General features: G+C 38.7%; 1 protein-coding gene and 1 long non-coding RNA gene across 3 annotated transcripts; both read right to left on the bottom strand.

The window, feature by feature from the left end:
* Positions 1–4,662: 4,662 nt before the first annotated feature.
* Positions 4,663–24,269, bottom strand: LOC125721177 (glucosamine-6-phosphate isomerase 1). 2 transcript variants are annotated; one of them, XM_048997227.1, is made up of 11 exons: positions 24,176–24,269; positions 23,750–23,911; positions 23,116–23,217; positions 13,312–13,494; positions 12,484–12,668; positions 11,908–12,082; positions 7,084–11,732; positions 6,719–6,881; positions 5,606–5,841; positions 5,398–5,522; positions 4,663–4,895 (listed from the first exon to the last, which is right to left on the bottom strand). In XM_048997227.1, the coding sequence occupies exons 2-7, from the start codon at positions 23,871–23,873 to the stop codon at positions 11,668–11,670; spliced, it is 834 nt and encodes a 277-aa protein (XP_048853184.1). In that variant the 5' UTR covers positions 23,874–23,911; positions 24,176–24,269; the 3' UTR covers positions 4,663–4,895; positions 5,398–5,522; positions 5,606–5,841; positions 6,719–6,881; positions 7,084–11,667. The 2 variants fall into 2 exon arrangements, with proteins under 2 accessions (XP_048853184.1, XP_048853185.1); XM_048997228.1 differs by lacking the exon at positions 5,606–5,841.
* Positions 19,401–23,109, bottom strand: LOC125721206 (uncharacterized). The gene is made up of 2 exons (XR_007385719.1): positions 21,894–23,109; positions 19,401–21,395 (listed from the first exon to the last, which is right to left on the bottom strand). It is a non-coding gene; the product is annotated as an uncharacterized LOC125721206 (long non-coding RNA).
* Positions 24,270–24,443: the final 174 nt, after the last annotated feature.

Here is a 24,443-nt window from a genome sequence, read left to right as displayed (position 1 = left end):
ACTTTGTTTTACAAAGTTTAGCCAGGCCAGGTAGCTATTGTTCACAGTGGGAAGGAGGCACCTACATGCTAGCTAGATGTGTTGTGGCTGATAGGACCATTTGCTTCCTACAATAACTAGGGGGGAAAATCAGATGTCACAATGTTAAAGTGCCGCAATCCCCCACCAAGACCTTATCAAGGGTACGAGTCATGTGGTGAAACAATTGTTGCTTCAAGGAAACAACATGGATGCCAGCCATCAAATTTTTGCAAATTTCATACAACCAGAACCCGCTAGGAGTTTGACCACCCCAGCAACACCTCCACCTAGCAGCTTAACACAGCTAAACCCTACATGTGCACAATGCAAGTCAACAAGATGGATAACATATTCTCGCATCATGATTGCGTCAGGAGATTTATTTGTATTTTGTTAGTTCTTTTTAAATAAGATGGACCTGTTTATTTAATTACATTTAATAGCTGTTGGTACTGGTAAGCAGTATTTAGCAGTACGCATGAAAAACATGTTTTTTAAGCTGATGAATCTGTAAACCTATGTTTGTGGCATCAAATTGCCTTCAGCTGTGAATGGTGTGGGTGCCCTGTTATGGCTTGGTGGATGGATGATGACCTCCGCAAATAAGTATTAATCTGAATTTTATATTTTATTGTTGCTTATATATTTGTTGTTTCTATTATTATTTTATTATTATAATCATTATTGGTTCCGTCCATCTTCCAGCTGCTTATCCAGAATAAGCTTGCAAGGAGCCTGGACTATGTCCCAGTAATCATATGACAATGGAGCGCCCTGGGAGGGGTGTCAATCCATTGCAGGGTACATACGCTGAGACATGAAATGGGCAGTTCAGACCCACCAGCTCATGTGACTGCATGTCTTTAGCTTGCAGGAGGAACATGGAGTACCTAGAGGAGACCCACAAGATTGAAGAAGTGAGATTCAAACCCTCAGATAACAGAGCTCTCATGTATTATTGAATAACTAGTCTGAATTCTTGTAATAATAGTACTCCTAAGCATTTGTCATTAAGGATTAAACATTGCATCACAGTGTGTCTGTGTATCAGAGTATGTCTGGAACAGGCAACATTCCCAGAAAAGCTTCTGGCCACAGTTATGGTTGTACATATTGTGCTGTTATGAAGGGAAGCCTGGTACCTAGAACCTAGACGTCCCTCAGTGCTGTGCTCCAACACATCCTAGTAGTACTCAGTAACTCAGCAGTACTCAGTAACACCTGGAATGAAGCTTTCACACAATGTGTCAGAACTAAATACTGCTGTCTTAATGAATTTAGCATCATGCAAAGAGACAATGCAGGTGTGTGTATGAGGTAACAGTGCACGACAGTCCTTGTCATATTTTTGAGACATATAAACAGGTGTAAATAACTACATGTAAGCTAAGGGTTATTACACAATATACAGTAGTCGTCCTCTCATATCCGTGGGTGATACGTTCTAAAATGTACCACGAATAGCCAGTAGGCTAGGAAATTTAATATTCTCTTAAGACTGCGGACAATGTAATGAGGTCAGATGCATGGAAAAACCTTCAGCGATGGAAGAGGATGTCAGATAAGTCCTGATATCACTGCCAAAGAGGAAGGCCATGGGGCAGGATGGCATCAAAATGGAAATATTAAATGCATCTGGAGAGGAATCAATCAAACTTTTGACCCAAATATGCCGATGGATCTGGAAAACAACTCAGTTGGACCCAATGACAAGATACGCGACCGAATGTGCAAACTACCTTACAGCTTCCCTTAAAGCATATTAGCAAGATTATGCTAAAACTTATTCCATGCAGGGTAGATCCCTTCAAAAGAATCTGAATGTACAAACTCAGGGAAAAATCTGAGCAATGAGAGGTCATTACTGAAGACACACCCTGGAGAAAGAAAAAACACCAGCAGGAGGTCATCCTGTGCTTTATTGCCTTTGATTGTGACAGGCAAGTCAAAGTACAGAATTACCTCACAGCAATGGGTTTACCAGCACATCTCATTGCCCTTATGAAGAATCCCTGACCTGAAGAACAAAAAATCGCTGTTGGGTTGAGATTCCAGATTGGACTCAATGTTGGCACAAGGAACATGGTGAAAATATAAAGGTTGTATTGATAACCAAGAAGCAAGGAATATATCACAGAATGTTACTTGGCAAATTTGCAAATGCAGGATCAAGATAAAGCTAATGACACATAGAACTATTCAAAATATGGTATGTTCTGTCACTATTTATAGTTATGAGTGCTGGGTAATGAAGAAGCAGCACATTACAGAATTATACTATTTAAAGTCTGTTTATTTGGTAGGTTGCCCAAGAGATACATGTAAGGGAAATGAAACATAGAAAACATACAACAATCAACAGCCATCTTAGGCACAAGTGCTGTAGTTAGAGCATTGCTGTCTTTGGATAATGTTAATATTATAATGAATTTCCAGAACTAGCATGAAAAAATCCTAAATCTAGGGTAATAAATAATCTTATGGGAGGCCTAAACTAATTAGTTACCCCCCGCAGTGGGGAGGCATTTGTCACGCCCAGCTCGTCCGATCCTCGTGTGTGCCACGCCCCCCTGATTATCCACGTGTGCTTTCCCGATCGTGCCCAGCTGTGTCTGATTATTTTCAACCAGTCTTGTCTTTTTAAGTCCACGTCTTGCCTGCTGCCTTTGTCTGTCATTGATGTTAGTTCGCGTCAGATGTTTCCTGCTATCCGTTCCCCCGATTCCCTTATTAAAACCCCAGTTTGCCCCGTAATTCGCCTGTCTGCCTGCTTCCTGTCTGCTCGCCTGCCTGTTCGCCTTACCAGCTTCCAGCGTCGCGTGACAGCAGCAGCTGTGAGTTAATGTGCAAATGCATTGTATGTTTTATATAAATGCTCAACATGTTGAGCAGTCAACATGGCGTGCCGCTGCCCTGTTCCCAGTGCTGCCTGGGATATGCCCCAGGACATCTGTGACCCGGAGAGATAGTTGGAAGAAACAGTCACTCAGACTTTCACTTATACCAATAATATATGAAAATATGCACTTTGTGTCATTTTCTATACACACTTATCCCATTCCTATTTGATTTTATCCAATTGTGACCTTTTTATGTAAAGATAGCCTTATGATCAGTGGTTGGAAGATGGGTGGATGAATGGACACACATCCATTCATAAAAGGACAATATCTACATGTAGTATTTACCAGTATATTATTTTTTATTTACTAAAACTAAAAATAAGAAAAATTACCACTTTTGCAATATCAGTGTATCCGTCCTTTGATCCTGCCATGATGTTATTTACTTATAATTAATCTAACATTTTCAACATCTATCATGCAACAAGGCTCTCATGTTTCACCAAAAGTTTGGAGTGTGATTACATTAGGGGCGAAATGTGTCTCACGGTCAATGCGTGAGACTTGAGAGCCCTGCTTACTGCATTCATCGGATCTTGCTCTTAGACATGCACATCTGTGGGAGCATCTATGTAATAACATGCTTGCATCAGGATTTCGTGTAACTTATTTTGGAATTTACCCGGATACAACAAAGGCTATTGGATTATATGAAATTTGCCTATTTGATGTGTTTGGGAAAAAATGCCCAACACACATATTTATGTGCTCTGTTTCACGATTGTCAATGTATTATAAATCGAAACATTTTATATCTTCATTTTATTTTTTTCTTGTTCAAAGTTTTACTATTTATGAATAAAAATTCACACAACAAAAACACAAACAAAAATGCCCAGATATTTATCGATCACTTAAAATCAAGCATTCTTTATATTAGTTATAATACTCCCGATGGTATAATGATTTCACCACCGGTGTATGCATGTGCAAAACACATTCAGGGAAAACACATCTGCAGGAATGGTGTGATGCTATCATGTCAAAATGGACAAAAGTCTCTGAGGGATGTTTCAAGCACATTACTGAATGTATGCCATGCAGAATTAAGGTAGTTTTGAAGGCAAAAGGGTGACCTGGAGCTAGCAAGGTGTACCTAATAAAGTGGTCAGTGAGTCCTTAAAGAATATTCATAATATAAATGACATTTTAGGACATGAACATTAACACATATAAAGAAATATAGGTAGCCACCTAATTGGTTGGGAAAGACTCTGCAAATTGGCATGTAGGTGGAATGTGCAATGAATTATATAGGTATAGTTTCAGGACAAGGCTGTAAAAACGCACCTTTAAACTTTCATATTTCCAGGTGATCCATCCAGCACTTATAGAAATTGTACAGGCTGGTTAATGTGGGATGAATATGGATTAGACAGGTGGAGCAAGAGGCAAAGTTGCCTGGGAAATACAGTGCTGTTGTTCCTACAGCTCCCTCCCTTTCCTAGTTTGAATGATATTTAATGAACCATTATCAACATCATAAAGTAACACGATAAGGAGGGATGTTGGGCAGAGCAGGTTGTGACACCAGGGGCAGCTGTTTAATTGGCTGTTAAAAGAAAGCAGCCAACCAGATCCTGATTTGTGACATCACTGTCTTCTCCTTAACATCTTTGCCACATTAGGAGATTTGGACGTTTTGTGCTCCTTAGTGTTTTAATCCCACACCGCAGGTGTAAACACCAGGGAGAAAAACCAAACACACAAGACAACAAATGACAAGGAGAGACAGTGATTTGGTATGCTCTTAATATCCTTGCTTGGTTTATTGTTTATTATTGCATAAAAAAATTAAAGATGAGTTATATGTTTGATCCAGGACAAGTGGGTACACACATTTGTAAATATACATGGTAAGTTAAACACCCGAAACCGAAAGTAATTATATCCACCCTCAACCAGTCCATACACCTCCGGAGTTCCTTGGTTGTTGTTGCTATTGAACACCAAGCCACCACCAGAGTCACCCTAAGGAAGAGAGGATATTAGTGAGATTATTTACGTATATATTAACCTGGAATCCCACTAAGGAATTTTCTGGCCAAAACCGATAGCCGATTGTTTTGAAAACTTACACCAATACTGATTGTTTCTGAGGTTCTGCACGAGGCAGGGAAAAACCTAGGACAACTCTATTTTGACATTTGCTTTTTGTTAGGCCCAGTAGGTCAAGAGTGAGCAAAATGTCACAACAACCCTGCAACACACACTTCTGCTTTTTCTGCTACACCACAGTCTAGAGTGAGGCCCCCTGCCGTGCCTGCCTGCAAGTTGGTTCCTATTTTTTAGTGTGACAAAGTTTAGCACAAAGCTTGGCCGCCTCAGTACCTGGAGGAAACCCCATGACGGCATGGGGAGAACATGCGAACTCCACACATGCAAACTTCTGTGGTGTAAGTGGTGAGTGTGTTATAAAATATCCTCCCACTGCTTTAGGTTTCTTAAAGTGCAGCGTAATAATGAGACTTACGGATCCAGTTTGGTGATTTTGATCCCCAGCACAGAAGATGTCACCAGGTTGTTGTTTAAACATGTTACAGCTCCTCACTTGAAGATTCACACACTGCAAACGTTTAGGAAATCCTCGCCAGCTTCCTGGAAAATAAGTGAGAGAGACATTTTGCTTTAAACCTGTCAAACTGCGAATGGCATCTTTATTCATTGTGTACGTTTCATACTCAGTGATCCCATGCCAGCAACAAGGAGATCTTTGTTTTGTGGGGGAAGGTTGCTGGGGTTACATCCAGTTGGGAGATGAACAGGCTGCACATTCAAAGCGGCTTGACTCAGTTGAAGCAGTGTAATATCATTCATCATGTTTTGCTTAGCAGGTGGGAAGTAAGCAGCTTGAACATGAATTGTTTGTGATGGTCCTGCTGCGTTGTCACGGTATCCAATGAGGACTCTCATATTTCTGGAAAAAAGTGCGTGTGGATATATGTGCATAAATATAAAAAACACAAGTACACTCGCAGTGGGGTGCAAAAGTCTGAGACCACACTGAAAAACTAGGATTTCCTTCATATATTCCTAGAGATAAATAAAGACATAACCGTATTTCACAGTGGATCACTGCAAAAGAGTCCTATCTACTGATGAGACCAGGTTTGAGATTTTGGGGAGCAAAGACCTCAACCTCCCTGAACATCATGGGGCACTTCAGTATCAAGAATATGAAATGTTCTGTAACATAACAAGATGTTCTTTGGAATCATGCTGGGATGACATGGATCATCAGGTTTTACCCAAACTTGCAGAGTCACTGCTATCTCAAGTGCAATCTGTCATTAGAACACAAGGGGGCGTATCTAATACTAAGAAATTATGGAATTAATGTGCATTTTTTCATTGATTCAACCAATCAATGTGTTATGCTGGTAATATAATTTGTGATGAATATTTAATTAGAAAACAATAGAAAGTAGAAACATTTTCACCAGCGCTCTCAGGCTACTGGACCCGACTGAAGTAGCAAATGACTAACATCAAAACTATTTGAATTTATTACTACCCCATCATAAAGAGCTTGAAACTATGTTCTAAAAACAACTGTGATACTATATCTCTCAAGAGAATGTCCTGACCATAAGATCAAGTGCAAGTTCTTGAACCACAGGCAAAGCATGACCTAAGCTGTTATGAGTAGCAGTATAGTATGTAAAATGTTAAGTGTCAGGCTACTGTCAGATTTACAAATTCGCCTCATCTTCATATGCTGGAAAATGCTACATAACATTGTATGGCCGATGAACAGGAACGAGGATATGCTGGGGGGGAATTACAGAACTTACGGGCCAATACAGTGAGCAGCGGTCAGTACCCAAGTATCACTGAGGAGGGAGCCACCACACCCGCCATTATCACTCTCCACACCAACATAATACCGGGCTTCATTGTTTTGGCAGTCTCTCCCGCCATAGATCCTGGAAGAAATCCTTTTTGGGGAGGTGTGCACTGAAATGACAAAGTACATTAATGCCTCTATTAACAAGGTGTTTTATATGAAATATGAAATTTAGACCTTGAAAAAAGAGTTCTTATGTTAAAATGACTTCTATATTACAGGTTTGGTTACAGTGCATGTGATTCAGGACTCACTGCACTTTAAATAAAGTAACTATGAAAAGACATCAGAACAATGTTAAAGAATTCTTACCTGCAAACCCCAACAACAACAAAAGGATCAAAGTCATTGTCATTGTCTCTCCTGTGTGAAACCATTAGTAATTATGATCACTGTCAGGTTTATATAATGGAGACAAGCCACACCTCTATAATCTGATTGGTTAGTGCTCAGTGATGTCACATTTTAGGTGTATATCCTGTATGGCATTTCTAAGCTTCTCTCACCTCCTCTTCCTTTTCCTCGTATTCTAACTTTTCTAAACTTTCTCCTGTATCTGTTTACTAAAGCTTAAGAAATAATGCCTACATTGTATTTGCAGATGAAATCTGAAAGTCATTAACAACAGCTGTTCAAAGTGTTAGCAGGTAACAGTGATAAACATGTGTTTTTCATGAGGTCAGATTTGGTGAGACACTTAAACCAGTCCATGGGAATCTAGGAAGGCCATCTCACATGGTTCCCATAACTAAAAACACTCACTGGAACAGAGATCTGCCATTGTACTGCAGACACATTAAGGTGAAAGGCCACTTCTGAGTCAACGTAGCACATGCATTTTTTCAGAAATTTATGTTGTGAAACAGCCAGTGATATAGATACATTTTTGTTGTATATTTCAGGGAGCACAAATAAAGGATAAATGGTTGGATTTTGGGGTGTTGCATTTCTACAACCTCAGAACACAGTAAATTCCTCTGAACTACTGATGCATATAGTCTGGTGGTGTATTCTGTATGTTTAGATGGCCATATTTTCATATGGTTTTCTTTAAACATAATTTCATATTGTTTAACAAATAACTGCTAATAATTCAGGATAACATCACTCTAAAACAGCAGCTGTTTTAAGGGCCCAATGGAGAAATCATTTTGCTGTCCACAGGCTTTGAACCAACAGCCATCCAATCACAGGCAAAAGTTCTTACCCACTAAATAAACACTGTCCCTCAAAGTAGGAGAGCATTTAGTGGCAGCTTACAGAGCTTATTCTAGTTAAACCACAGTTAAACATTTTTTGAATAATATTTTTTCTATTGACACATATTCGTACTGAAATGTTTCTGTACGGGTCTGTATATTCCAAACGAATACAGCAAACAAGTAACCATTTTGTGCCTTTGCATGTTTCCCCTAAGCAACATTCGGAAAGGGGCAGATGAAGCTGCACCAATACACACGTGTGTGTGGTTATGGCAGACACTGATAAATCAGTGTTTGAAGGTACATTTAATTTTTTATACTTGTTGTTTTTATTTAACTTGAGAGAATATTTATTTGGTGACGCTTTACATTCAGTGCACCTTCATAATGCATTCATAGAACATTCAGTGCACCTTCATAATGTATTCATTATGCATTCATGGGTGTGGAGTTTGCATGATCTCCTTCTGTTATATGGGTTTCCCACTGCACTCCAAAGAAATGCAGTTAGGCTCACTGGTGTTTCTAAACTGCACATATAGTGTATCAGTATGGGAATTGGCATCCAATATAGGGAGCACCGCTGCCCTGTGCTGAGGCCCCATGACCATAACCAGGATAAGTGTTTAGGGGATGGGTAAAAAGAAATCTTTTCTACAAGAACAATATCATTTTCTTGTATTTTTTATTTTATTTATTTATTTTTATCACTTTGTCTGGTTGTTTTCTGCAGTCTTTCCCAATTTTTCTTTTTGTAAACCACTCCCTTACTTTTTTTCACAGAGCGAGGACAACACATGCTGAGGCGCAGTGTGCAGAAGTCGCCAACTGTCTGCAGAGTCAATAGCTACAGACCTCCAAACTTCATGTGGCTTTCAGATTAACTCAAGAACAGTGCGTAGAGAACTTCTTGGAATCGGTTTCCATGGCCGAGCAGCTGCATCCAAGTGCAATGCAAGTGGAAAGTGTTGGATGCAGTGGTATAAAGCACGCCACCACTGGACACTAGAGCAGTGAAGACGTGTTCTCTGGAGTGGCGAATCACGCTTCTCGGTATGGCATGAGTCTGGGTTTGGCAGTTACCAGGAGAACAGTACTTGTCTGACTGCATTGTGCCCATTATAAAGTTTGGTTGAGGTGGGGAATATGGTGTGGGATTGTTTTTCAGGGGATGAGCTTAGCCCATGAATTCCAATTAAAGGAACTCTTAATGCTGCAGCATTCGAACACATCGGACCACTAATTAAGAAGGGCCCCTTCCTGTTCCAATACGATTGCACACCAGTGCACAAAGCCAGGTCCTTAGGGACATGGATGAGTGAGTCTGGTGTGGAGGAACTTGACTGGCTTGCACAGAGCCCTGACCTCAACCCGATAGAACACCATTGGGATAAATTAAAACGGAGACTGTGAGCCAGACCTTCTCATTCAACATCAGTGCCTGACCTCACAAATGCTCTCCTGGAAGAATGGTCAAAAATTCCCATAAACACATTCCTAAACCTTATGGACAGCCTTCCTAGAAGAGTTGAAGCTGCTATAGCTGCAAAGGGTGGGTCAACTCCATATTAAAGCATATGTATTAGGAATGGGATGTCATTAAAGTTCATGTGTGTGTAAATACAGGTGTCCCAATACTTGACAATATAGTGTTACATGCAGACATTGTGATACTCAAAAATGAAAAGAATCAAAATATGTAAAATGTGTAAAACAGACACCATGTGATGAATACATCAAACTGCTATGATTAGGTGAAGGTCATGAAAGTAGGTGGTGGGAAAGGTGCTATTAATGTGGCATCTATCACCGAGTTAACTGAAGATTTCTACAATCTTACCCCAAGAATAGTGATGAAAGTATCAGTCTGGGGTCCCTTTTATTTTTCTGGACTCTGGAGCTAGTTACATTTGGGATTCAGCAATGAAGAGAATGAAAGAGAGTAATTAGTAGCTGTAAGAGGCCTTTGATTCATTATCAGGGATAAAGTTTCTTTTTCATAGAAGTATATTGACAATTTTGTAAAACTTAATTTGGTGCTATCAGAAACAATAGCCCTGCATTCCTCAGACAGTCCTGTCATTTGGCCCACCCATCTAATCACTACTGACCAACCTGAAATATTTCTACAAGTAATCGATGGATCACTTGGAAATGTGAAAGCAATTAAATGTGTTTTACCTGAATGCTATGAGCGGTTATTGCGATATGTAGGTCTGAATGTATACTTATTCATTAATTGCACATTCAACTTCTACGACAATTTTCAGAATCTTTCCCCTCCAACTAGGTGGTTACTTTTTTTGTATTTATTTTGTGTACGTTTTTGCTCTGTGCTTTTTAATGAACATTTCACCTCCTGCATTATGAACGCTTGCATTCATAAATGAATATTTCTGTTTTAATTGCAGATGTTGTGTGAGATCTTTTAGGTACTTTCAAGTTCTTGTTTTTTTTTTAACACATAAGTGAAATTCATGTCTATAAATATGACACTGGAGTTTGATGAGATACTGGAAACAGATGCTTGTGATAAGAAATGTCAGTTGTGGGCTCTCATTTGAGATATTGTTTCACACGTGGTTTTTAGGCAACAAGCACATTTAACAGTCTAGAAAACTATGGCCATCTGTTGCACCAGTTGCAAACTTCTATCTCATCTTTAAGAGAGAATTTGTATTTAGTGGGTTTTTTTTCATTTCTAACATTTATGTTCCTATAAATTTCTTTCAGTTGACATACTATAGTTTAGAGCCTTTCCAGCCAGTTGTAGCCATTAGATAAACCATTTCTTCTTGACAATTATAAAACCAATGATCTAAAACTTAAGCGTTGTATACATGTCATAACATAACCATACATTGCTGATTCACCTTCATTTTTTTCCATTGCAGTTTACATCAATTCTGAGAATGCAAAACAGATCCAATCACACCAAACACTATGCTGTACTGTGATCTGCCTGGAGAGTAACAAATTCAAAAGAGTATTTCAGAGTACTGTTCAAGTGTTGTAAAAAATGTAACCAATCTCACAGAGCATTGTGCCATTATAAAACCTCTGAGGGAATTTATGTTTGCTGGAGCTGGCTCCTTGTAGAAGAAACATGATCTTATAGCACTGCTTGTGCACATCACAAGTGAAAGGCAGGGAATGTGCAATAATTTGTTCCAGCAGCACCAGTGGAATGCACAGCATTAGTGAGCAGGACTGAGCAAGGTCACCTGAGCACATCAGTGGGGCTCAGTCTCTATCCTCAAGTGTGCAGCCTCCCAAAATCTATGAGACTAGAACACACTAGGAAGCAGATGTCTAGAACTGCTCAGGCTGATTTATGCTTCTGTGTGTAGTCTACGCCGAGTTTACGTCATGGCCAAATGGCCTACGCATTTACACTCGTGCGTGATTTGTGTCACCTCAACATGTACCTACAGTTCTGAGGAGTGTCAGGCTATGGCATTAGGTATGGCATACGTCATGCTGCTATACCCTACCTATGCTGTACCGATGGTTTGGTTTAGTGCAGAAGTATAGATCCGCCTTTAGCATGAAGCCCTTGGAGATGCATTTACATTCCAAAAAAGAACAAGTCTTCACTGAAATTACATTATACAACGGGATTTTTGGCAGTTAAGGAGAGTTTCATCTCAGGTTGCATCGGTTAGATCCTGGTGCTGGGTCTGAGGACGGTGTCTTAATTCTTGTGGTCCTTCCTGCTGTATAGTGGCTCCACCAGCCTGTTGTGAACATGCATCAAGCCTACAAAAGACCGCATTGTTTAAACAAGTTAAAAATGATGACTAACATCTGTGTGTGTGTTCAGATACTGATGAAGGAAGTTACACAAGTCTATGAAGGGACATATGAAGGGAAAGCTGATTCAAGACATCTATAGGTTCTTTTTGCAACACAAGGGCCTGCCTTTGTTGCCCACCTTTGAAATACTTGACCGTCTTGACCCTGAGCTCCAGAGTGGCATCTTCGTCACACACAAAGATGGTCCTTGGGTGCTGCTGGAAAGCTGAGACGGTCCACATGTGGTTCACACCCTCCTCTATGGCCTTGTACAGGGCGAAAGCTTTGTGTGCCCCAGTAATTAACACCATGACCTGTGACATACAGCCAGTGTTATTAGGAGGCTGTAAGCACAGCTTACTGCACCACAACCGTATTGCTTTTCACACCTCAAGGCACACTTCATCAGATTAAGATAAAAGTATCATTATAACGTCATTTGGAAAATATGTGCAAAAATGTCTTAAATAAAAAATCTTAATAGTGAAAAAGGAGATCAAGTAAACTAGTGAGAGTCCAAATCCTCATCTAGATGTGGATGTTTAAGTTCAGCTGCTGACCAACACTTTTCATATACTTTATCAAAGGATATAAGAACACATGCAAATTACTTATTAGATTGATTTAAGCCATTCATTGTTGTTCCTCTTTTTAAAATGACACCTCATTTTGTCCTGTGCAGTTATGGTTTAATTAATATTATTATTATTATTACCTCTCTGGCATCCATCACTGTTCCGACACCAACAGTCAAAGCCATTGTGGGGACCTTTGTCAGGTCATTCCCGAAAAACCTAGCGTTAGCTAAAACGGTATCCTTAGCTAGTGTCTTCACCCTGGTTCGGGACACAAGGCTCGAACCCGGCTCGTTGAAAGCGATGTGACCGTCAGGGCCGATTCCTGTCAGGGGGCAGGGTGACAGGTAGAGAAGTGAGAAATTGCCATAAGAAAGCACGTCAGAAATAACCATCTCCTAAACTATAGCTTATATTCCAAAGTTTATTTATTCACTCCTGTCAATTATACCTTTTTCAGTAAAACAAAATATAACATTGGGATTTGGGATATAAAAACAACAATGTGTGTGCTATGAAAGGGGACCTTCTGACATGACAGATGAACAGCAGGGCCTTGGGGTTGGAAAGGCTGAGACACCCCGCTTTAAATGAGGCACACTCATGGTTTTCTGTCAGTTGGTGACACCAAATGGCAAAGCAGTGAAAATTTTTTAAATTGCATTCTTACTCAATACAAAGTGTGTAAAAAAAAACTATATTTCTGTTGAATTACTGGAACTGCTTGACTTTTATTGTGGATAATCTTTTATCAGTAGTGAATTTCAGGCAATTAAAGATGTAGCAATAGAAGTATGTATAAAAGCAATAGCATTTATTGGATAACGAGACATTGAGAGGGACGTGCAACATGGGCATATATCACAGGGAAGGCATGGAGGTAACACACAACGTCATAACACACTGCTTTGGCGCTACTGGATGATATCATTTGGATGCAGTGTGTAACGACTCAGCTCAAAACTCACCACCAACGAAAAGGGCGATGCCTCCAGCAGCTGCTATTTCCTGCTCAAAGGCTTCACACTCAGCCTGCAGATCAGCTGCGTTGCCGTCCAGAATGTGGGTGTTGGCTGGCTCAATGTCGATGTGCTTAAAAAAGTTGTTCCACATGTAAGAGTGGTAGCTTTCTGGGTGGTTCTGGGGTAGCCCTGAGTTTCAGAGAAAAACTTTAAATGACCCCTCCAGGGAGACCTGGGTTTTAGAGATGTACCTATATTTATCACCTATAAATGGCATGAATTTATGGTCCATCTGAGAGGAGATCCCCCAGGACACCATCCATGGTCTCATTAGGACCATGCCCCGACATTGTCAGGCATGAATACAACCACGTGGGGCCCATACAAACTACTGAGTATGATTTACTGAGTAAGAGTTAATTTCGGCAAAATGGACTAGCCTGCCGCATCATTTTTCACTTTGATATTCAGGGTGTCTTTGAATTCAGCCCTCTGTAGGTTGATAATTTCATTTCCATCAAATGATGTGGCATCCTTTCATTCCTAACGCATTACCCAGTCTACATCAGTATAGATATCCAGCATGATTTTTTCCCCATTGATATCTGATTTGTTTTCAAAGTGTTCCTTTAATTTTTTTGAGCAATGTATATACACATATTTATTTATATATCTCGTTATTAATTTGACTCCGGTTTCCCCCCACAGTCCAAAATCATGCTGAGGCTAATTAGAATTGCTAAATTGCCCATAGGTGTGCATGTGTAAGTGAATGGTGTGTGAGTGTGCCCTGCGATGGGCTGGCCCCCCATCCTGGGTTGTTCCCTGCCTCGTGCCCATTGCTTCCGGGATAGGCTCCGGACCCCTCGCGACCCAGTAGGATAAGCGGTTTGGAAAATGGATGGATGGATGGATTATGAATTTGTATATTTATTAATTCATATTTATATCATGTTTAGTCCGTCATTGACATACCCCCCCTCCCCCCTGACGTTAATACGAAATCTATGCCCCTGGTCTTCAGACTGCGGTAAAGTTGGTTTCATATTCGGGTATTTGGGTATTTTCCATCAACAGCTTACCAAAGGAAAGAAAGATTAACATTTAGACTATTGATTATTAATCTTCTATCAAAGGGCAATCAGCTCCTCATGGTTATTTACATAAAATACTCATTGTTCGTTCCTTTTGAAAGGTTTTCTCCGAATATGCAGCGAATATCATCCTCAGTGGATTTTAGCCTTTAGGGACTGTGTATAAAGTGTCGCACAAAAGAAAAAGTGTGTACTCCTCCTGTTTAAAACCAAAGAACTGAAAGCCAAAGTAGATTAGTGAAACAAACAACAAACAAATTTATTTTTATATAGCGCATTATCACAACATTACATTGTCTCAAAGCGCTTTACAGCATCCTCACCCAAAGCCCCCAGTGAGTAAGCCATAGGCGACAGTGGCAAGGAAAAACTCCCTAGAAGGTAGAAACAATTAATGGTGTTGTAATGGATTAACCAATTCTTCCAAAATAGTTTTCCCATACATCAGACCTCCTGTAGAAGACCTAGACCCCTTCTGATTTTGTAGGCTCTTAAGTATAATTAATTTTATTAATGAAACAATCATTTGCTTCTACATCGGTTACCCAAATTCTTTATAACAGGGGTAGCCAATCTTATACGCAAAGGGCCGGTGTGTTTGCAGGTTTTTGGGATACCCTTTAGGTCAGCTATTCAAACCCAGGTGTGAGGACTCTTCAGCCAATTAGCCCTCTAATTAGTAATATTAGGGAGTTGCAGCAAAAACCTGCATACACACCGACCCTTTGCAGATAAGATTGGCCACCCCTGCTTCATAACAAGTTGCTCTACATCAGAAATCCTCTTGAGGACCTACTCCCCTTCTCCTTTTCTCATTTCAAATCTTCTGCTAATTTCAAGCTATATTTTTGGTGCAAAATAAGCAATTGCTCATTAACGCATATAATTAATTATGTATATCAATAATATTTCTAAAAACATATGTCTGAAAACCAAGAAACAAAAACAAAAGGAAATAAATAAATAAAAGTAAATAAAGATGGGGGAGAAAAGGCATGAAATTAAATCAAAATTGCCAAACAATGTGAATAATTTTTGGGCCGATTCGCATTCAACTAACATCAGTGACTTGCAAAATAATTTTAGATTATGTAACCAGTAATTAAAATCAGGTTTAGTTTTACAAAATCTGCATTTGTGTCTAAAGAATCTTCCATGTAAAATTAAAGTTATTAATTAAGAATCCAATTTTCTTATCCAATAAACAAATTCCAAATTTAACTGTCAAACTCAACAGGGGCAAGTGAAAAATTCACTATCATAGAAGGTACAACCATTAACATCAAATTTAAATCTATGTCTAAGAAAGTCATTAGTTAAATTTCACTGAGAATTTTAAAATGTAGGTCTTTTACCTTAGGAGGAATAGGGTAAGATATATACCTTTTCCTAATTATAGTTTTCAGATTCAAATCAAAATCTTTAAGTATATAGTCTCGTTTGAGTTGATTGGGAAAAAAATCCATCCATTTTCCAAACTGTTTATCCTACTGGGTCGTGGGGGGTCCGGAGCCTATCCCGGAAGCAATGGGCACGAGGCAGGGAACAACCCTGGATAGGGGGCCAGCCCATCGCAGGGCACACTCACACACCATTCACTTACACATGCACACCAATGGGAAATTTAGTAACTCCAATTAGCCTCAGCATATTTTTGGACTGTGGGGGGAAACCGGAGTACCCGGAGGAAACCCCACGACGACATGGGGAGAACATGCAAACGCCGCACACATGTGACCCAGGCGGAGACTCGAACCCGGGTCCCAGAGGTGTGAGGCGACAGTGCTAACCACTGCACCACCATGCCGCCCCCTGGGAAAAAAATAATTTATTAAAAAAGTTCTAATCAATTTGTTGTAAACTTTCCTGTCACCAAATTAAATGTTTTCAATGTGGAGCTGTCTGTGGCGTGAAATCATGTTGTAGTTTCCAAAAAAGAAGAAATGTTTGATGAAAATCAGAAAGTTTTATGTGTAGTCTGTTACAGTCAAAATCACACCGTAATAAAAAGTCAATTCCTCCAAAATTTTTAAAGATAAAATTAGGGATAATATACCAAAAAGATTGTTTATTATTTACATAAGACTTTTACCATGACACCAAAGTCAATCACGTTTCCCCCCTCCATCCTCATAACTTTTAACCATATCTTCTTCCCTAATGTAGCGATACTTGTTCTTCCATATAAAATAATAATGAATATTGTTTATTGCTTTAATAAAATAAATTGATATGTACAAAGATGACGCTGGGTAGATGAGCCGAGATAAATTGTCCATTTTAGTTAACAAGATTCTTCCAAAGATAGTGAGGGCCCTTTGCAACCATCTATTTAAATGGGTTTTACACTTGTCTGTATTATGCTGAATATTCATCTTCTTAGACACCGTTTTGTCTTTATATGCAACGTCTAAATATTTCACTTGCATTTGCACTCTAATGTTGTACAAAGGTTGGAGAGGATAATCATGTAAAGATAAATGTAGATAAGTGTGAAATCTTGATTGTAAACCTGAGGCTTTAGAAAAAAGTGTTTATGGTTTGTAGAGCTAAAGGAATCTGATTACTATTTTTAAGGAATACAGTAGTATCATCTGCCAGTTGACTTATTATCAATTGATTGTCCAATACACTAATGCAGTCTTACCCTCTATGTCATGGATTCTTAATTAAAAGGGATAACATCTCTGCAACCATTATAAACAACAGCGGTGAACTAGCACATCCTTGTCTGAGTCCTCTGTTGATTTCAAACCTTGAACATGTGCCTTTATCTAAGGCTACTGAGCGATTGATATCTTTGTATATTTCAATAACATCAATAAACTTGTGTCCAAAAACAAAATATGTCAGGGTCAGGCAAAGTTGTTCCACCCTGTGTCCCTTCCCCGTTTGGCCAGCAGGCGTTGCTGTTCATCCTGTCCCTTGTGTTGTCAGTCTTTGTGTTTTCCCCTATGCCCTGTCGGCCACATGGCTCAAGGCATTGAGCATGCGGCTGCCTGTGATCCCTTGTCTTATGGTCGAATTCCACATCCTCTGTTTTTGTAGTTTGGTCGATTTTGTTCCCTTGTGTTTCAATTGTATCAGTTTTCTGGTCCCTGTGTTTTTCATTTGTATTCGGTTTTGGTTTTTGCTCTTGATTATGTTTTTACCTGTCAGTTTTCCCCATTGTCAGATTCTGTTTCTAGTTTGAGTTTCTTGTTTTAGTTAATTAGTTTCACCTGTCCTGTGTTAGTCTTGTTACCCAGTTTTAGGTTCAGTATTTAAGTCCCTGCTTCTGTTCGGTTCCCCAATGGTTCATTGATTGAATGTTAGTTGTCCATGTTTACTTAAGCTTGTATTTTGTCTGCCTGATCCTAGAGGTTTTTTGTCCTAGTATAATTGTTATTTGGTTGCTGTCCTTCCTTGTTTTGTTTTTGACCCCTTGTGGTCTGCTTTTGTTTTATTAGTGTCCCTAGTGTTTTCCCCTTTGAATAAACCCCAGTGATCCCTGAGCCACAAATGAGTTATCCACTCTGCTTCTGCTTGCACCATGTCACACCATCGTTCCAAATCCGCCCTGGTCCATGACAAAATGAGTCAGAGTTTGTAATATGAAGGGATGTTCAACACAGTCGAAAGCTTTATAAAGGTCCAAAAATAGAATATATCCACCATCATTAAAGAACTCACTATAGTCAAACAGATCTATCAACCAGTCGTATGTTATTATGGATTGATCATCCTTTCAGAAAACCTGATTGTGTTATTCAATCAATGTGTTCAACTGATTATTGTTGAAATTCCCCCTTTTAAATCTGGCATCAATAACTCATGAAAAATTATATAATCTGCTTTTAACAATGTGATCGGTCTCAAATAGTTTGGAAGCCTTTTATCTTTTCCAGGTTTAGGGATTAAGGTAATTAATCCTTGCTTCATACTAGCTGTTAACTCTTTCTTTTCCACCCATAAACAAATAGCTCTGAATATTACGTTCCTCAACTCTTTCCAAATAAATAAAAAAAATTAGTAGTGAGTCCATCTGTACTTGGAGATTTATTTAAAGTCATCTTTATAATAATTGTTTCCAATTCTTCAATTGTAAAATCTGACTCATATATTTGAAAGAATTTTCAACAGGTGGAATAACATTGTTAACCTTTCTAAAGAAAGATTCTGTATCTACTCTAGAATAAGAACTAGAATATAAATTGGAGAAAAAAATAAAAACTTCTTTTGCTATAACCTTACTGTCTGTACAATTTACATCAAATATCAATCTACTTACAGAATTCTTTTGTTGTTGACGTTTTTTCTGAATTACTAAAATAAGAGGAATTCTTTTCACCAGCTTCAATACACTTGGCTCTTGACATGATAAATGCACCTTGAGCTCTTTGAAGGTACAGATCATGCAATTCAGCCTGTAATTCCATCAGTGTCTGGCTATGTGGATCAGGAGAATAAACACAGACAAACACAGACTTTACTTTCATAAAGTTTTTTTCTTTTTACTAAGATCTTTGCAAAACTTTTTGGTAGCTGATCTAATCTGATAAAGAAATTCCCATTTATTTATGTCATTCTCAAATGAATCATTATCAGCAGTCAATGATATCTGTAATCATATTACAATATTCCTCATTATTCAATAAAGTTGCATTAAGTTTCTAAAAACTGTTATGTCTATTCTGTTTTACCATAGGTCCTAAAATTACCCTCATAAAGCAGTGATCAGATTAAGGTGCTTTTGAAATGAGTGACTGAAGTGTATCTCAAAAGTTTCAGTGATTAACCAATAATTTAATCTAGATTTATTCTCTCCATTAGGCTTTATCCCTGAAAACTCTGCTAGTCCTGGATTTAATGTTCTCCACACATCTATGAGATTTTTGTTCATCATGAAATCGGTAATAATCTCATTATATTGTGGTTTAGGGCTGCTCGATTATGGAAAAAATCATAATCACGATTATTTTGGTCATGATTGAAATCACGATTATTTTACACGATTACTCATTGACTTTGGAAATATGTTGCATTTATTGAACAGAACAGTGAATTCTCCTTAAAACAGATTAAGACAGACAAAACAGATAAAGGCAAACAAGAACAATGTAGTGCACTTCCACAATCTTTTGAAAACAAGTAGTAAATAAAATATAAAATAAAATAATAAATAAATTAGTCCAAAATAAATTTGCTCACGTATGTGCCTTAAACTGAAAAATTCAAAACAACATTTTACAACATTCTACATTTTAAACATAATTAACAACAAAATAATATGTTTAACTTCAACTTTAGCCTATGTAAACATGTTCCAACATTGCCAAAATGCTGATAGGGTTACAGATCTAAACCTCAAAGGTTTTTAGCCAGAAACACCAGCCTATTCACATGATCTGGTTTCAGTGATGAACGCAAGCAGGAGACAATATTTCCGCTAGTGCTAAAGACTCGCTCTGATGAAGAACTTGTGGCTGGAATACATTTATCATTTTCCTGAATCCTTCATTCTCAACCGTGCTAATAGGGCACATGTCTTTGGCTAAAAAGTATGCAACAGCATCTGTTATTTTTTTGTGCCTTTCTGAGCTGGATGGATACGGAGTTGCACTGAAGAGCGTGTCTTTAATGGATGACTATGTTGCGGAGGATGTTGTGGGGGTTGTTCGCCGTTCTTTCTGTTTATTAGTTGGTCATATGTCGGTCTGTGTTTAAATTTTAAATGGTTAAAAAGATTTGTGGTGTTACCAACCGGTGCCGACACAACCGCGTAGCAAATTTTGCACCTAATATGTTTTTGATCCACGTCCGCTTCTTCGAATCCAAACTGTTCCCAAACAACAGAATTGCTTCTACCTCTTTTGTTGACCAGACTTCTGTGGCTGCTCTTTTTCTGCCATCTTCACTCACGTTGATTTTTAAATGCGATCAGATGCCACATACACAACTTCTTTGCTGACTATAGAGTGAGAGAGTTCAGGCTTCTGGAAGGGCGAAAGTGCGGATGCGCGCGCGTGCGTCAGAGCGCAGGTCAAAATAACTTTAAAAAAAAAAAAAAAGTGAAATCGTTTTTTTCGATTACACCATTTTTGTGATCGTTGAGACCCGAAATCGAAATTTGATTAATTGCACAGCCCTATTGTGGTTTACTTAATCTTGAGGGTCACCTATCCAACCATTCATTTGGTTTCATGTTCCAATCACCACCTACACAAACATATTCAGTGCAAAACCTAATCAGAACTCACCTCAGTTAACTCTTCAAGAAGAATTTTGTTCAGGTTGTCATTATTATGACCATAACCATTAACCATTATAAGAAACAGATGATCAATTTTTATTACCACTGCTAGCCAATGTCCATTGGTGTCAGTTTTGTGAGTCACGATTTCTCCAGGGAAGTTGTTGAAGCATACAGCAACTCCTCCAGATCGATTAGTACCATAGCTCAAGAGAATCTTGTCACCCCACTGGTTGACTCAAAAAGATGCATCTGTTTCAGAAGAATGAGTTTCTTGTAGAAATATGCAATGAGGATTTTGCCCTTTGCAGAATAAAACAATGCTTTTCCTTTAACAATGTCTTTCAAACTCCTAACATTTAATGAACCAAAATGAATCTTAGCATTTAACATTAAAGATAAAAAAGTGTTCAAATAAAAAACCCTGAGAATAAAAGGAATACCAACCAGTTATTAGTTAACCGTCAATGTAGAATGTAGAAGTCCCTTCACCTATTTACACCTTTCAAAACCACAGTAAGAAAATAGAGAAATAAATGAAAAAACAGGAGCGGAATCTCTTCACCCATAACTTCAGACCCAACGACCTTCAGAGTATCCAAAGGGACCATGGAAATATGCCACTTTCCCAGCTTTCCTGGCTTCTTCTGAGGCCAGAATCGTCTTTCCTCCAAATCTTCGATAACATTTCAGCCAATCTGATGCCCTTTTCTTTTAAAAAAGTGAAGTTTTTGCTTCTCTTCCAAATTTCTTCCTTCACTCATCTGCGAGTAAAAAGAATGATCGGTTCTGTGTCTTTTATCCATGTTTTTGCCCATTCTGTGCACAACATCCGCTGCATCCTCCAGCTTTGAGTCCAAATCAGGAACAGCCCAAATGAGGATAACTTGTGCCCTGATATCTTCATCTTTTTTTTCTTCAATGCCAATGATGCGAATGGGCCACCTCATTCTGTATCTTTCCTGTTCTGACAGTCTCATTTTAAGGTCAACATTTTCTTTACATATCTGTTCATTTTGTTTATCTAATTCTTTCACTCTGACTTTACAGTCTTTAACCTCTTCAGAGTTGAACTCCACAGCCTTTGCTAAGTTAGCAATCATGGCATTATTTTGAATGACTTGTTGTTTCAGGTCAGCTAGCTTCTCATCCACCTTTACCTTTCCATCTGTAATACCCTGACATGTAACTACAGTATCCACCTTCTGATTGAGTGTTAAGATTGCTTTCATTATGTCTGAGAGATATATCATCACACTCACCACTTTCAGTTGATTTGGCCCTCTTTTCCACAGGTGTCTTACTTGCAGTTGAAGGGGCTGAATCCACTCCACGTTCTCTTTTGTTTACTGTAGCCTCTTCCAATACATAGTCCATATCTTGGTGACTTTCTTTCCGTTAGACACAGGACAAAGTTCCCTCTTTCTTTTTGGAGTCAGTTTTCAACTTGTATGCTTTAACAAGGTCTGCTGTAGTTTTTTTCAGTTTCAATGAGAGTTTAAGTTACCTCAACGTCAAATTTGGGACTGTTTTGTCAGAGCTCTACACAATGCAGCCGCTCAACCCTCCATCTTCTCTCCCCCCACCCCGAAAATTAAATTGCTTTACATCAGAAATCTTCTAGAGGAATAATGAAAATTAAAAGGAGTTTTAAAATGACAAAAGGAGACGGGGAGTAGATCCTCTAAAGGATTTATGATGTAGAACAACATAGTTTTCATGAGCAGATTAAGCCAAAAAAAAAAAACCTTAAAATTAGCAGAGGGTTTGAAATGACAAAAGGAGAGGGGGAGTAGGTCCTCAAGAGGATTTCTGATGTAGCAAAACTTGCTTTTTAGAATCATAGTGAACCGCTTATAACGGAATGGTTCTTTTGCACCAAACACAATAAATTAAAATTAGGACAAACTTATAGCTGATAAAATCAGATGGGGACTAGGTCCTCAAGATGATGTTTTATGCAAAGCAACTTGTTTTAGCACAATAGAATAAACCATTCGGAAGCTACTGATTATGTTTCATTACAAAACATGAAAAAATACTGAAAACTAAGAGAAAGTCAAAGCTGACCTGATAAGAGAAGAATTTCATATTCCCCATTGAAAGACAAGTAATTTGGAGACGGTCCCTTATCTCGTGTTCGGGAGTAGATTTTCCATAGAGATCAATGCATTTTATAAATACTACAACAAATTTTCTGACAGCAGTGGAGCGGGAGCTCATTGTGTCAAATGTCAATAAACAAAATGCACAAGTATTTCTGCTTTGACACTCACACGAAGACAGCTAATGAAGTTCAATATCCGAATATGAAACCAACTTTACCGCAGTGGTCTACAGTGTTCTGTTTTTGTTTCGTACAAATTATGTGAATCCGGAAAATGTTTAAATATCTTATCAAACTGTTCATGCGAATACGTATACGCCTCATATTTTTTATTTAGCAGCGTTCAACATGGACGTACTCGTGAAAAAGAAACTTACCTACGTATTCGTCCATGTTGAAAGTTTTCACGTATTTAAATGAAAGATCTCCACTTTCGTAGTATTCAATTAACTTTCTGTAACAGCCAAGCGGAGTGCTACCTATAATATGAAAATAATAGTTAGATGTGAGAAATTCAGAAATATAACTTTGTCCAACACATCGCGAGGCGGAAATGGAGAAGGAGACTTTTATTCCGCCACGTTTTAAAGGTCAGCGATAAAGCAAACAGCAAGAACGACCTTTCGGGGGGGATACTAAAAAATGCAGGGGGGGCATGCATCTTACCAACACAATAACACAAAGGGGTCGGGGGGGATCCCAGGGCACAGAGGAACGCGCAAAGATGGAACAAATGTACACAGCACTACGGATAGGGATTTCACACACACACGCTTCATTGACACAAAAGGGTAGCTGGGGGTATCGCACATCCGGTAACGCAAATTAGCCCCCAGTCAGGGCCAACATGCATTAAAATACCTGGCGCTGCAATACACTCATATAATATACGTAGTGGGCTGTTATGCAGATCTTCCACTGAACAAGACTAATGCTACAACTATTAAACTCATAATGTCTTAGTCTGGGTTAAATAAGTTTAATTCCATAAGACAAATAAAACCCCCTTACCAGTGGGCAATCCTAAAGTAAAATATCTGTCAGCGCTTGGGTTAAACTGGACGATCCGGTTGCGGATATACTTAGCAGCCCATTCACTGGACTGGTCATACTCTTCAAGAATTACCAGTTTCATATTGTTGCTAATCTGGATTTCGTGTGGATCACAAAAATCTGAAATAAACAAACATTAAGAGGAACCGACATGAAGTAATATAAACGTGCAATGCTACAGCAAAGATAAGTGACAGTAATTTGATAGAGCTTCTTTTAACTGTCATATTAATAACTTCGCTAATCGATACCGTTATATTTCGACGTTGCATCAGTTAATTATCAGTATTGAATTAATTTTTCAAATTATTGCAGGACAATTACACGTGAGAAAGGTTAGCAACATGTAACTGTGTTTGGGAAAGACGTGTAATTTAAACTTACCTTGTCAGAACGGTTGTTTAGAAACAAAAAATTGCCACCTATTGCACAGAAGTAAGAAACTTGCGATCGTCTATCCTCGGCTCATGTGACTACCACACCCACATGGGCCGCTTCCGCTCATATGATTTGTTCTTCACGTGATCATTCTCCATGGTGAATCTGTTGTGTGGCGGTAATTCTCTTTAGTGGTGCGATAGAAAGTATCAGTAAAGCTCCGTTAATGTTCTGAAATAGCAATAACCTTTAACGGTGAATCTGACGCCTTGCA

The sequence above is a fragment of the Brienomyrus brachyistius genome, unplaced genomic scaffold (genome assembly GCF_023856365.1).
Source record: "Brienomyrus brachyistius isolate T26 unplaced genomic scaffold, BBRACH_0.4 scaffold32, whole genome shotgun sequence".
NCBI classification, from domain to species: domain Eukaryota; kingdom Metazoa; phylum Chordata; class Actinopteri; order Osteoglossiformes; family Mormyridae; genus Brienomyrus; species Brienomyrus brachyistius.
The sequence above is the reverse complement of the archived record's forward strand: the minus strand, read 5'-3'. Positions and strand labels throughout refer to the sequence as shown.

Excerpts from the sequence above, each read along its gene's own strand:
- LOC125721177 (XM_048997227.1), bottom strand. The coding sequence starts at position 23,873 with ATGAAACTGGTAATTCTTGAAGAGTATGACCAGTCCAGTGAATGGGCT. Across the intron at positions 12,083-12,483 it reads CAGTGATGGATGCCAGAGAG|GTCATGGTGTTAATTACTGG; the intron begins GTAATAATAATA and ends TGTATGTCACAG. Across the intron at positions 11,733-11,907 it reads GACGGTCAAGTATTTCAAAG|GCTTGATGCATGTTCACAAC; the intron begins GTGGGCAACAAA and ends GGTCTTTTGTAG.